The 13,150-nt window shown below is 43.0% G+C and overlaps 1 protein-coding gene across 1 annotated transcript in view; it reads left to right on the top strand.

Moving 5' to 3' along the window:
- The window catches only part of LOC122436913 (cytochrome P450 2J2-like), a 74,376-nt gene extending 61,984 nt beyond the window's left edge, over positions 1-12,392 (top strand). Inside the window, exons 6-9 of the mRNA XM_043461173.1 lie at positions 2,713-2,854; positions 3,201-3,388; positions 6,066-6,204; positions 11,890-12,392. Coding sequence (XP_043317108.1) covers positions 2,713-2,854; positions 3,201-3,388; positions 6,066-6,204; positions 11,890-12,068 — 648 coding nt within the window. The 3' untranslated portion in view covers positions 12,069-12,392. The remainder of the gene's footprint in view (positions 1-2,712; positions 2,855-3,200; positions 3,389-6,065; positions 6,205-11,889) is intronic.
- The last annotated feature ends 758 nt before the right edge of the window (positions 12,393-13,150 follow it).

Raw genomic sequence — 13,150 nt, 5'->3', positions numbered from 1 at the left:
AGTAAAGGTAAGGAAGTAAATAAAGAAAGAATCGATATGCAAATTAAATAGAGGTAGATAAAGAAGATTTATATACACTAAAGATTAACTGCAAGGGGAAAAGAACAGTAGGAAAAGCAAACAAAGGAATAAATGTAGAAAGATAATAATAGGTTTAAAAGGTCAAAAATTAAAATTAAAAAAGAGAAAATTTTAAAAAAGGAAAACTCCACAGAACTGTGAAAGCTCAACATAGAGACAAAGGTTTATAACATCAATAAAAAGTGTAACTGAGAAAAAAAAAAAAGCTCAAAAGCTTAATTAGATTTCATAGTGCCAATAAAATAAACAACTACAACAGAAAGGGGAATAAAAGAAAAAAAAATCCAAAAGAAGCTATAGAACAAATCAAAACACAAGAATAATAAATGTTTTTCCTGAATCACTGCTGTCTGAGTCTCTCCCCTCATTGGGAGTCACAGTCCACCTCACCTCTGGAGGATGCCCTCCAACACTGTGCTGATCTTTGAACCTGCTGTGGGGGCAACTCAGATTCTAATCTAAGCTCCTCGCAAGCACCCCATGTCTTGCTGATGTGCTCAGGAGAAGCAGTCAATGTGAATGGCCTCTTTTGCTTTTTTGATGATCCAACAGTTGTTGGCAATTTGATCTCTGGTTCCTCTGTCTTTTCTAAATCCATCTTGAACATCTGGAAGTTCTTGGTTCACATACTATTGAAGCCTCACTTGGAGAATTTTGAGCATTACTTTGCTGGTGTGTGAGATGAGTGCAATTGTGCAGTAGTTTGACATTCTTTGGCATTGCCTTTCTGAGGCATTGGAATGAGAACTGACCTTTTCCAGTCCTATGACCATGGCTGAGTTTTCCAAATTTGCTGACATACTGAGTGCAGCACTTTAACAGCATCATTTTTTAGGAGTTGAAATGGCTCAACTGGAATTCCATCACCTCCAGTAGCTTTGTTATTAGTAATACTTCCTAAGGCCCACTTGACATCACATTCCAGGATGTCTGGCTCTATGTGAGTGATCACACCATCATGGTTATCTGGGTCATGAAGATCTTTTTTGTATAGTTCTTCTGCATATTCTTGCCACCTCTTCTTAATATCTTCTGCTTCTGTTATGTCCATACCATTTCTGTCCTTTATTGTGCCCATCTTTGCGTGAAATGTTCCCATGGTATCTTTAATTTTCTTGAGGAGATCTCTAGTCTTTCCCATTCTATTGTTTTCCTCTATTTCTTTGCACTGATCACATAGGAAGGCTTTCTTATCTCTCCTTGCTGTTCTTTGGAACTCTGTGTTCAGATGGATATATCTTTCCTTTTCTCCTTTACATTTAGCCTCTTTTCTTTTCTCAGCTATTTGTAAGCCCTCCTCAGACAACCATTTTACCTTTTTGCATTTCCTTTTCTTGATCACCTCCTCCTATACAATGTCATGAACCTCATCCATAGTTCTTCAGGCACTCTATCAGATCTAATCCCTTGAATCTATTTGCTACTTGCACTGTATAATCGTAAGGTATTTGATTTGGGTCATACCTGAATGGTCTAGTGGTTTTCCTTACTTTCTTCAACTGAGGTCTTAGGAAAGCCCAAATACTGCCTTTTCAGTCTAATCTCTATGCTTTGCCCATATATGAAAGACCTTTACACAGTATGAAAAAGAAGCATTGTTTCATTAATACCCATACCAAAGTCCAGTCCATTACCCTTTTCCCAGTTCCCCAGTGCAGAGCACAAGCGAACATGAGTCAGATGCCAAAGGTTAGCCTCAAGTGGAGGACTTTTGCCTTCCTCCATCCTCCCTATTTCATGCACTTTCAAATGTTACTTGTAAGATGCATGGAAAAGGCCAAATAGGTTATATGTCCTTTAAAATAGTAAGCCCTCTGGTTAATACTCATCACTGCATCAGTGTCATCATTTTTGACTCATTTTCAACTCTTGCAGTTGAAATAACTGTGCATTTTTCTCTGCCTCCTATTTCACTTTATTATTATACCATTAATACATGCATTGATTTCTCCTGAGAGGAGGAGATTTCACTTGTTATAAGGTGTGCAGGTGTGCAACCACACACAGAGGAACACGGACACTTTGAAGCTTCTGTAGGGAGCTGGTGAAGATGCTAAAGTGCCATGAGGAATGTCTGTTGGAATCAGGGAATTTTAACCTAAAAGGAGGATGTTAATGGGAAATTATGAACACTGTTGTACTTCAGAGAAATTCATTGTATTCTTTATGATAACAGTACAAACATTTGTTGAGGATTTCTTATATGACCTTTCCATCTCACATAGTTCATCATGCCAATTGAGGGATGAGTATTGAACATAGTTTGAAAGGTTTAGTAACTTGGTCAAGTCATACATGTAGTGAATGGTGTGGCTAGTATTGGAACCCAAATATTATTATATTTCCAATATAATAATATACTATTATAATAAATAATAGATTCTCCCAAAATGTGGAAGCAAAGAGGATGTCTCAAATTTCACCCATCCAAGGTGACAAGAGATTCCAACACTTGAGGAAGGAGTATGCTAATGATACTGCAATAATAACCCTCTGCGTGCTGAGATGGTCAAAGGAAAAGTCATTTCTCTTGGGGGAATCTCTCCTCCCATGTTCTCACTAGGATGAAGCCTCCTATGTTGTGGCAACTAAGAACCATCTGGATAAACCAATAATCACTGTATTTTCTAGCATAAGGGCGATGCTGCTTCAAGTTTCTGTGAAGAAAACCTTATCTACAACACCCTGGACCTCTTCTTTGCTGGAACAGAGACAACTTCAACCACCCTGCGCTGGGGGCTGCTCTACATGGCCCTGAACCCCGAAATCCAAGGTGAGCTCATTAGTGGATGGGCCTAGGCCAGGTCAGTATGCTTCCATAAATTAGTTCATCTATGTCTCAATATTCCTAAAGGGAAAGTTGGATCACCCTCACTAATAAGAGGAACCTGAGGCTCACACAGCTTTAGGAACTCGCAGCAGGAATGTTGTTGAGCAAGAGTTTTCCGCCTAATTTGTCTCACACCAGGGCCCACTTCCCACTCTCAACCTCCATGAGAAGCTAGTCTGGAGAGCCTAAGATAGCCATTTTGATGCTGGTTATTTCATTCCTTAACTCAACCAGACTCAAGGAGAGTTATGGGAAAACAGAATAATAGAACCACCTCTGCTTTTTTCAGAAAAAGTCCAAGCTGAGATTGACAGGGTGCTCGGCCAGTCACAACAGCCAAGCACAGCCGCGCGAGAGTCCATGCCCTACACCAACGCTGTCATCCACGAGGTGCTGCGAATGGGGAACATCATCCCTCTGAACGTGCCCCGGGAAGTGGCAGTGGACACCACCCTGGCCGGATACCACCTGCCCAAGGTAATAAGGCCCCACTCGTAGCCTCAGGTCCCCAAGCTCATATTTTAAATGGTGGGTTTCTCACCTGGACAAGTGACGTGTTTTCTTGTCTTAGCGAAACACTTCCATGGGGAGAGAGATATATAATTACTAACCTAATACTGGATATTTTTCTTCATGTGGGGTCTTCAGAACATTATCAAATCAATGGTAATTGGTGTTCTGAAGGAGAATGGAAATTCCTCCGTCAAGCACGTTCAGGCAAAGGCTGAATTTTCTCTGCTGTGAAATTTCTTATTTTTTTACTGCGTGATGTGCAGGCAGCAATTCTCCGTCAGCCTTTGCCATGAAGTCCTTTTCTTTGTCATGGGAGGGCTTCTGATAGGATAGTGACTTGCCAGATTTATTTTTGGAAAATTCTGCTTCACAATCCTGGGGCTATAGAATGTTAAAAGATGAGGGAGAGTTGAGACCTCCTGGGCCATCACGTTAAACAGATGTTTCTAACGTAATATCCCCACAGGTATTGACTTGACTTACAGTCCCTTGATGGGACTACCTCACAAGAGGATCAATCCAAGTCTGTGCACATTAAATATCACAAAAGGAGAGAAGTAATGAATGCTTTTTAAGGAGCGGTTATGTACTATGAACTATATAGATTCTTTCAAAATGTCTTAATTCTCAATCATTCTCATTTTACGAATTTACTTCGAGGCTCAGAGCTGTTTGATCTTGTATAAAATCCCTTGGCTACAAAGATCCCAACAAGAGTTGGGTTAAAGAACTAGAAGTGTTCTGATGCCCAGGTTCATCTTTTTTGTACTACACCATGTTCTCGCACAGGAGTTGCTTCATTTCACTTGTTTCCAAGAGTCTTCCTGCAACTGTTCTCAGCAGGGCCCTGTTAAATTCCCTCTCCTCAAAAGGCAGTCCTGCTCTCTCTCTGCCCATCACTCTTACGATCTCAGCAAACAGCTGTCCTCTGCCAGATACTGTCTCAGCTGAACACTGCAGATATACAGGACCTTGCTTTCTCGCCACCTTGGTCTATTTCTGTGGATCCATTCCAATCTGAGTCCTTCTGTGTATTGAACCTGGTGTTGATCTCAAGGCAAAACTGGAAGAAAAGAGCCCCTTTGGGCTCGCCTTGGTCATGATCCCTGCAGCCCTAGGAGAAAAAGCGATTCCTGCAGCAATTGCATTTACTATTTTCTTGCTGATTGGCCATTTTATGGGTGAAGTCTGAGGTCTAAATGATATTACAGGTGATCTTCACATATTCATAGCAATTCAGTTAGCTACAGAGAACCATGGGAGCTCAACAGACTGGTTCTGCAAGACTTTTTTTTCTGATGTAGTATTCTGTGAGGACTAGAACAAATCCCTGGGTGGGGAACTTGCAACTGGAAAACAATTACAATATAGAAATTCTGCCCACAAGAGTGAAAGTCCTGAGCCCCAAGGCAGTCTTCCCAGCCAGGGAGTCTGGCAACAGGAGGAGGAGCGCCCAGGAATCTGGCTTTGAATGCCAGCAGCTTTTGATTGCATGAATTCCACAGTGCTAGAGGAAACATCAACTCCACTCTTGGGTCATATGCACACTAGCACCCAGGGACAAATAGCAGTGACCTCATAAGAGACTGGACCAGACCTACGTACTAATATTGGAAGGTCTTCTGCAGAGGCAAGGGGCAACTGGGGCTCATGGCAGGGACAAATACCCTGGCACCAGCAGGTCTAATGAGGATCCCAGAGGCCACCATGCAGAAAGGTATGGGAACAAGTGGTATGACCGAAAAACTGAAAGAGGCTTGATATAGTGGGAGTGCAGGCAGAAGGACCATGACTCAGATAGACGGCAGGTGATGTGCCCTTAATATAAGAGTGCTGGGAAATATTGGAGTATATCCATCAAATGCCAGATGCAATGGGTGGATAGCAGTGACATAACCAAATCATGTCCAAAGCTAACTCTGCTTTCTGTGTGTGAAGCACTTTGAAGGTGGGAGAGGATATAGAGTTGTAGTTAGGCCTACTGTAGGAGTGTGGACAACCAAGGTAGTACCTTGGACCACGAAGTGGAGGACATAACATGGAGGTGATAGAATCAAGAGGAATTTCAAGGAAACTTGGCCAGCCTGGTTGAAGGATGGGAGACACTAAGGGAGGACTCCTGGGTTTCTTGCTGTGTACTGGGAAGGACAGTGGTTCCTTCCACTGGGTGACCTGATTCTATCATTAAATCTTCTGTGGAATGTGCTCGATAATGAAGGTAAGAGAGTTGGAGAATCTTAGATGAATGAGACATGTTTCATGTTGGAGAAGCTGCCATGTCACTGAGCAACTGGGTTGATTTTGGTCCAGAACTGCCTGCCCACTGTCACATTCTTCTCTTACTGATGCATACACCTTCCCTCCCATGTTCTGCACTGACAAGTGCCTGAAGAGACCCATTCTGCACTCGAGTAGTCACACTTCCCTGATACAGTTCCCAGCAGACAGTTTCAGTCCACCAGTGTAAGCTGTCCCGTGGCAGAGAGCATGGCTGGCCCCAGAAGGTGGTGAGCTGGGGAGGCTGAGGGAGTTCAGAATGCTGTCAGCCCTGGACCCCAGGCTGTGGGAGCTGGGGGACTGCCGCCCCTCTGCACACATGTGTTCAGTGATGTCTTGCATGAGTCACTTCTGTCTTCTCCAGGGCACCATGGTCATGACTAACCTGACTGCACTGCACAAAGACCCTGCAGAATGGGCCACCCCTGACACCTTCAATCCAGAGCATTTTCTGGAGAATGGACAGTTTAAGAAAAGGGAATCCTTTATGCCTTTTTCAATAGGTGAGTAACAAGAAATAGGAGCATGGGGATCGAGTTCCTCTCTCTGCCCTCCCCTACTCTTGTGCTTGTGATGCTTTGCTTTAGTTGGAATGTCTCCAGATAGCCCTGCCCAGCATGACTCACTCTTGCATTGTTTGCATCTCAAGGTTCCCTAGGCTGTGCCTCACCAAGTCTCATGCCCTTACTTCCTAAGCCCTGGCTTGGCTCTGATGGAGATTTCAGCTTCAAGTTGTTCTCTCACCAGAAACTTGGGGATAGGAGTTTAGCCTCTGCCTGTTACCCACAAAGAAGATTGGACACTCACCACCTTTATTGAGCTTTAAATGTTCTGAGATCTTTTAGGGCTTCCCACTCACAAAAACATAAAGCTAATTGCTGAGAAAGGGATGGGGGCGGCTGCTTCCTTAGCATTGTAGGCATCACAAGTGATTCTAAGTACCATGGACTTAAGTAGATGAGATTCTACTCTGTTAAGTTCTTCCTGAAGAGGTCCTTTTGCCTTTTTAAATGAGATGGTTAGATAAGCATCACTGACTCAAGGGACGTGAGTTTGAGCAAACTCCCAGAGATAGTGAAAGACAGGGAAGCCTGGTGTACTGCAGTATGTAGGGTCGCAAAGAGTCAGACACAACTTAGTGACTGAACAACAACCACCCTTTACAAATCTAAGTGATATATTGATGTGGTGCATAACTTGAAATATGAATGAGAATGCAGAGAAAACTCTTTCTTTCTTGTTTCTCAGCCAGCCAGTTGGGTGCAGTTGGGTGTTTTACTCATAAACTTGTGAAATGAGTAAGAAAAATTATTTTTGTATACCAGATAAAGAGTTAGTTATGTTGCTGAGATCATTTCAAATTGTTTCCTCAGTCCTTATATCTATAAATGTTTCCTGAGCACCTGTTATGTCTCAATTATGCAACCTTGTGAATATGACAATGATTAGGTAGGAAAAAAAAACCAGTGCAACTCTCATGGACCCTGTGTTCTAGTTTAACGTTACAAGGTTCAAATTCCAATCACCACACTGGGGATAAGGCTCAAAAGTGGAGCTTAGCAGGGCCAACTATGGGATCTACAGTCTTAAAGCTCACAAGACACAACTAGAACTCAGGGTTGACCAGGTTTATCAAATACAAAAGCCTGTGCTGTTCCTAGCAGTGTCTCCCCAAAAAAGTAACTAAATGCTACAGTAAGTTGACACTTGAAATTCATAATAGTTTTCTTATCATTGCTCCTGCTGCTGCTAAGTCCCTTCAGTCGCGTCCGACTCTCTGTGTCCCCATAGATGGCAGCCCACCAGGCTCCTCTGTCCCTGGGATTCTCCAGGCAAGAATACTGGAGTGGGTTGCCATTTCCTTCTCCTTTTCTTATCATTGTTAAATTAAATATAGACTGACTTTCTGTGACAGTATAGTTTTGCTGATCATGCCACAAAGGCACAGAAAGGGAGGGACTGGAATTTGAACCCATGTAGGAGTGATTCACAGCCCAGGCTTTCCTGCTTTAGAACACTGTCCTGGGTGTATCTGAACTCAGTCTGATTAGATCTTCTGTGTCTTTCTTTTTTTGTTGTTGTTTTTTCATTTATTTTTATTAGTTGGAGGCTAATTACTTTACAATATTGTAGTGGGTTTTGTCATACATTGACATGAATCAGCCATGGAGTTACATGTATTCCCCATCCCAATCCCCCCTCCCACCTCCCTCTCCACCCGATTCCTCTGGGTCTTCCCAGTGCACCAGGCCTGAGCACTTGTCTCATGCATCCAACCTGGGCTGGTGATCTGTTTCACCCTAGATAATATACATGTTTCAGTGCTGTTCTCTCGAAACATCCCACCCTCGCCTTCTCCCACAGAGTCCAAAAGTCTGTTCTGTACATCTGTGTCTCTTTGTCTTTCTTCCTCTGGTTCTATGCTACCTTTGCTCACACTGGACAAGTAACTTTCTAATATGAAAACAGACGTGAGATGTAGGAAAACCTTCCAGTCTTCCTGTGTGCAAGAGCTTTATATTTCCTATCACAGTACAAGTTTCAGCTGCTTTATTTTAACTATTATAATTATTCTTGCTTCACTGTTTTGTTGTTGTTGTTACTGAGAGTTATAACACGTCCTTTTAATTACATATTTCATTTGCAAGCAAATTATTGTATTTTATACTTAAAGCAACCCAGCTATTAAGTTGGGAAAGCAATTACTAGCTCCTTTCTCAGTGAAATGAAGTAAGAATTAAGAAAGTTTTTTCTCATCCAAGGTCATGTGCCCAAGGAATCTGCTTCAAAGGGCCAAAAACTCAACTTTCTGGTTTCTCTTCTTAAATTTTTGTTGAAGTATAGTTGATTTACAGTATTGTATTAGTTTTAGGTATACTGCAAAGTGATTCAATTATACATACATATATACATCTTTGCTTTCTAGGTTTTTTGCCCGTATAAAGAAAGAGAGTGAAGTCGCTCAGTCATATCTGACTCTTTGTGACTCCATGGACTGTAGCCTACCAGGCTCCTCTGTCCATAGAATTTTCCAGCAAGAGTACTGGGGTGGGTTGCCATTTCCTTCTCCAGGGGATCTTCCTGACACAGGGATCAAACCCAGGTCTCCCGCATTGCAGGCAGACGCTTTACCAATGGAGTCACCATTACAAAATATTGAGCATAGTTCGCTGTGCTCTATAGTAGGTCCTTGTTGGTTATATAGTAAGTTCTAATCTAGTGCTCTTGCTAACATAATTAGAACGTTATTCATTTTCCTACTTAATGGCCCTTCCATTTAAAGATTCACCAAGTTTAGAGCGTATGTATCTACTGTTATGTTGCAACATTACAAAGATAGAAAACTCAGTGACTTAAAATAATAAGTGTATATTATTGCTCACAAGTCTACAGTTGAGCTGAGGGCTTCATGTTTCTCTGCTGGGCCTCTTGCCCATTTGGGAGGTCAGTTGGCTGAAGGCTGATCTAGGATGACCTCAGCTGGGACAATAGAACTCCTTCCCAAGTTTCCTCCTCCCACAGTCTAGTATAGCTGGTGTACATGTGGAAGATAAGGCCGCAGGAGGGAAAAAAGCACACAGTGCCTCCCAAGGGCCAGGCTGGGAACTGGCGACCCTTGCTCCCACTGCATTCCTGTGTCCATGCAGGTCATACTGTGAGCCCCAGTTCCAGGGGAAGGGAAAATATCACAGTTTTTATGGAAGAGCTATGAAGTCACATTGCCAGGGATGTAGGTTCAGGGAAAGGGGGGGGGATTGGAGCCAGTGTTGCAATCAAGTGATCTACCTGTCTTTCTGCCGGAGAAGACTGATTCAGACAAAGTAAACAATTTGGGGATTCCCTCAGCTGTGACTAAATGAAGGCTAGCTAAAAACAGGAAACAGAAACTAGAAAAATCCACTGACTTAAAATGTCAACACTGCTGTCAAGTTTACTCCCACCATACTCCTGTCTTTGGGGCACCATTTCTTTGCCTCATTCTTGATCCAGCACTTTGTAAAGAAAGCTTCTTTAAAAAGGAATGGGGTGTGGAGAGCTGCCTCCCTTCTCTTGGAAAGGTGATCAGATGTGGAATAGGATACACACACAGTCCCTGGTGGCACGTATGGAAAAGAATCCACCTTCAATGTGGTAGACCTGGATTTGATCCCTGGGTCGGGAAGATCTCCTGGAGAAGGGCATGGTGACCCACTCCAGTATTCTTGCCTGGAGAATCCCCTGGACAGAGGAGTCTGGTGGGCTACAGTTCATGGGATCACACAGAGTTGGACACAACTGAGCCACTAACAGTCAGGGCAGATGACAAAGGTATTATTACAAACTTATTTTCTTATCTTCATTTAAGTTCTTCTCTTTTGATTCAACAAAGCAGCAGGCATATTCATGAAAGGCAAGAGGCTGAGTCCTCAATTTTCAAAAACATCACTGAATCATGGAGATAAGATAGAGAGATGTTTTCTCAAAAACTCTAGGTCAATTCTTTCATTTCTAGTGGGGTAACTGACCTGATTAGTTAGTGATTTCCAGTTAGTGCAAGCACCAAAGAGAAGGTCCACGTTTCCAGGATGAAGCCTTGAAATAAGGTAGCCCTCCTTTTCATGATTTATAAATCAAATTCATATCTCCTGTTTTACTGGTATCATTGACCAGCCATGCAGTATAGTTCAGAAAGAAATTATTTCACAGCTTGGCAAGAAAGAACTGTTTAGATCAGGGAGAATAATCTATTTACTCAGAGCCCAGAGCTGGTTACTGATGTAATAAATACTGTAACCCTGGATCCTGACTCTATGGGTCCAACTTTATCCCAATACCTGGATTCTTCTAGGAGAATCCTGGGTATTTCCAAAATAGCTTATGGTGCTGTTTGAACAAATTTCCTCATTTGCTGCAATTTTAGCCAATTTCCCCATTTTTCTATTAGCGATGGGTAAGAGATCAGAATGAGGGGAACAGAGATTATTCGACATGTAGTGGTAAGAAACACAGGCACAATTATATAAAAATTACATAATTCTGAAGCATATTTTGATTTATTAAATACATTTGCAGATATTCTCTAATCTTATTTCCTCAACAACTTATTTAATCACTAAGTCATGTCCAACTCTTGTGACTCCATGGACTATAACCTGACAGGCTCCTCTGTCCATGGGATTTCCCAGGCAAGAATACTCCAGTGAGTTGCCATTTTCTTCTCTAGGGGACCTTCCCCACCCAGAGGTCGAACTTGCATCACTTATGTCTCCTGTCTCTCCTACATTGCAGGCTGATTCTTTACAGCTGAGCCCAAAGAAGCACAACTGTAATTGCACTGGGAAATACAAAGTAGCAAAAGTTACACCCAGAATTAACTACAGAGGGTCATGTCAGTGACAGTGTGCAAGAGAATCTTTACAGAGATAGTGAGGAACTATGTCAAATGCTAACAAGGGTTTTTTCTGGATTTGGGGATTACAAAAATCTTATAATGTCTTTATACTTTTTACACATTTTTTTTTCATTTTTGCAGTTAAATATGTATCACTTAGGGAGAAAGTAAGTTATTAAAACACCCCCAAGAGAGATGATGGTAGAGACCAGTGTGGGGTGTTGTAGCCCAAGTCGGGGCAGAGGGCATCATGAAGCGGGGGGGCGGTGCTGGGGGAAGCCTGAAGCAGCTGATGCACAGCTGGGATGAGATGGGGTCGGCCCCGCACGGGGAGCCCTGGCAGGGAGGTTGCCAGTCATGAAGGAGGGAAACAACACAGGGAAAAGGTGCCTCATACTTGAGAAACCTGCTTTGACACATACTTTCTTTTTCTTTTCAATAATTTTTTTGAAAATTGAAAGAGGTAAACACAGAGTTTTGCTTTTGTCTGCTTTTGCCCTTTGCTAATGGATTTTTCTAAGACTTCTGGCGCGACCACATTTATAGGTCAACCTTGGCCCTCACTTGTTTCATCTGTACCCTGCACCTTCACCCTTGCTCACCTGTCTGACCCCTGAAGGCACTGAATGTGTGATTGTAGAATGAGCTTGGAGGGCTTCTGTTACCCCAGGTGGTTGTGATCAACTAAGCTAAATACATAGAGGCCCAGGGCCAGGCAGGCCTGCCCTTGGCTCAGGTTTTGCAAGACGTGGTGGAAGATTTCCGTCCTTGCTGGCGCAGACCACCTAAGCAGGTAACTCATATTTTTGTCTTTCAGGAAAGCGGATGTGCCTTGGAGAACAGTTGGCCAGGACTGAGTTGTTTATTTTTTTTACCTCACTTCTGCAAAAATTTACCTTTAGGCCACCAGAGAATGAGAAGTTGAGCCTGAAGTTCAGGGTTAGCTTGACCCTTGCCCCAGCCAGCCACCGGCTCTGTGCTGTTCCTCGAGGCTGAAGGTGTTGGGGCGGGGAGAGTGAAGGAAAGCAGGAAGAATAGGCCTCCCCCCTCAAGGCACGGGGCCTGCTCAGAAGTGAGGGAACAGCAGCCAGTGCCTCCAGGACAGATCATAGGAACCACACACAGAGGAAACTGCATTCAAGCTTTACCGTCTCCAGTGGGACCTTGAAGAAACAAGTTCCATTGTGAGTGATTCCATTTTCATCCAGAAGATTTAAAGTGGACAATGATTCCTTCTCCAAAGGAAAAATTGCTGTAAATATCAGAGGAAAGAATGGATTTTAAGTGGTTCGGAAATCATAAAGCACATCATAAAAGTCACAGCTCTGATCTGCCTCCTTCTGTGTCCTTCCTTAGACGAGGACTTGCGTCTGGCCTGTTGAGATGGCCTGGGTCAAAGTGGTGCCAAATGGTGGTAAGAGTTAGAAGTTGGGCCTGGGGCAGCCACTGACCTAGGCCAGAAAGGCCCTCACACTTGGTAGCACTGAGCAAGCTTATCCTGCTTCTCCCTCAGACTGGCTCCTAGGAAGTCAGCAGGGCAGGTAAATTCCTGATTGACATACAGGGTCCTATGGAGAAGCAATTTCTCTGGTTTACCCAAGGAAACACTGCCTTGGCCTTTGACACTAGAGCTAAGAGGAATATGACCAAAATAAACTAAACCTGGAAGGCAGGTTTGGGGAACAAATGTGGAAATGTTTTCTGTCTTTTATGTGCCTCTTTACCTTAAATCCCCTCTTGGGTATTTATTCCCAAGCCCCATGTTGGGTTAATGATGTGGTGGGTGTGATCTTTTCTTGAAAACTGATTGTCAGCTTTTGATTAAGTGGTCCCAGCCTTAACACAATTGATGAGCATTTTGCAGTGTGTGTTATAGGAAGAACCTTTTTTTAAATGTGTATATCTATGATAAATTTTTGCTTTGCCATTACCATCTATGGACAGAGGAGCCTGGCAGGCTACAATCTGTGGGGTCGCAGAGAGTCGGACACGACTGAGCGATTAATACACACACACACTACCATAAAGTTTTTGTATAGCAGCCGATATAGCTGTAGATCATCAACTTAGAGCAATCA

Source organism: Cervus canadensis, chromosome 2 (genome assembly GCF_019320065.1).
Source record: "Cervus canadensis isolate Bull #8, Minnesota chromosome 2, ASM1932006v1, whole genome shotgun sequence".
NCBI lineage: Eukaryota > Metazoa > Chordata > Mammalia > Artiodactyla > Cervidae > Cervus > Cervus canadensis.
Note: the sequence above shows the minus strand (reverse complement) of the source record. Positions and strands in the feature narration are given on the sequence as shown.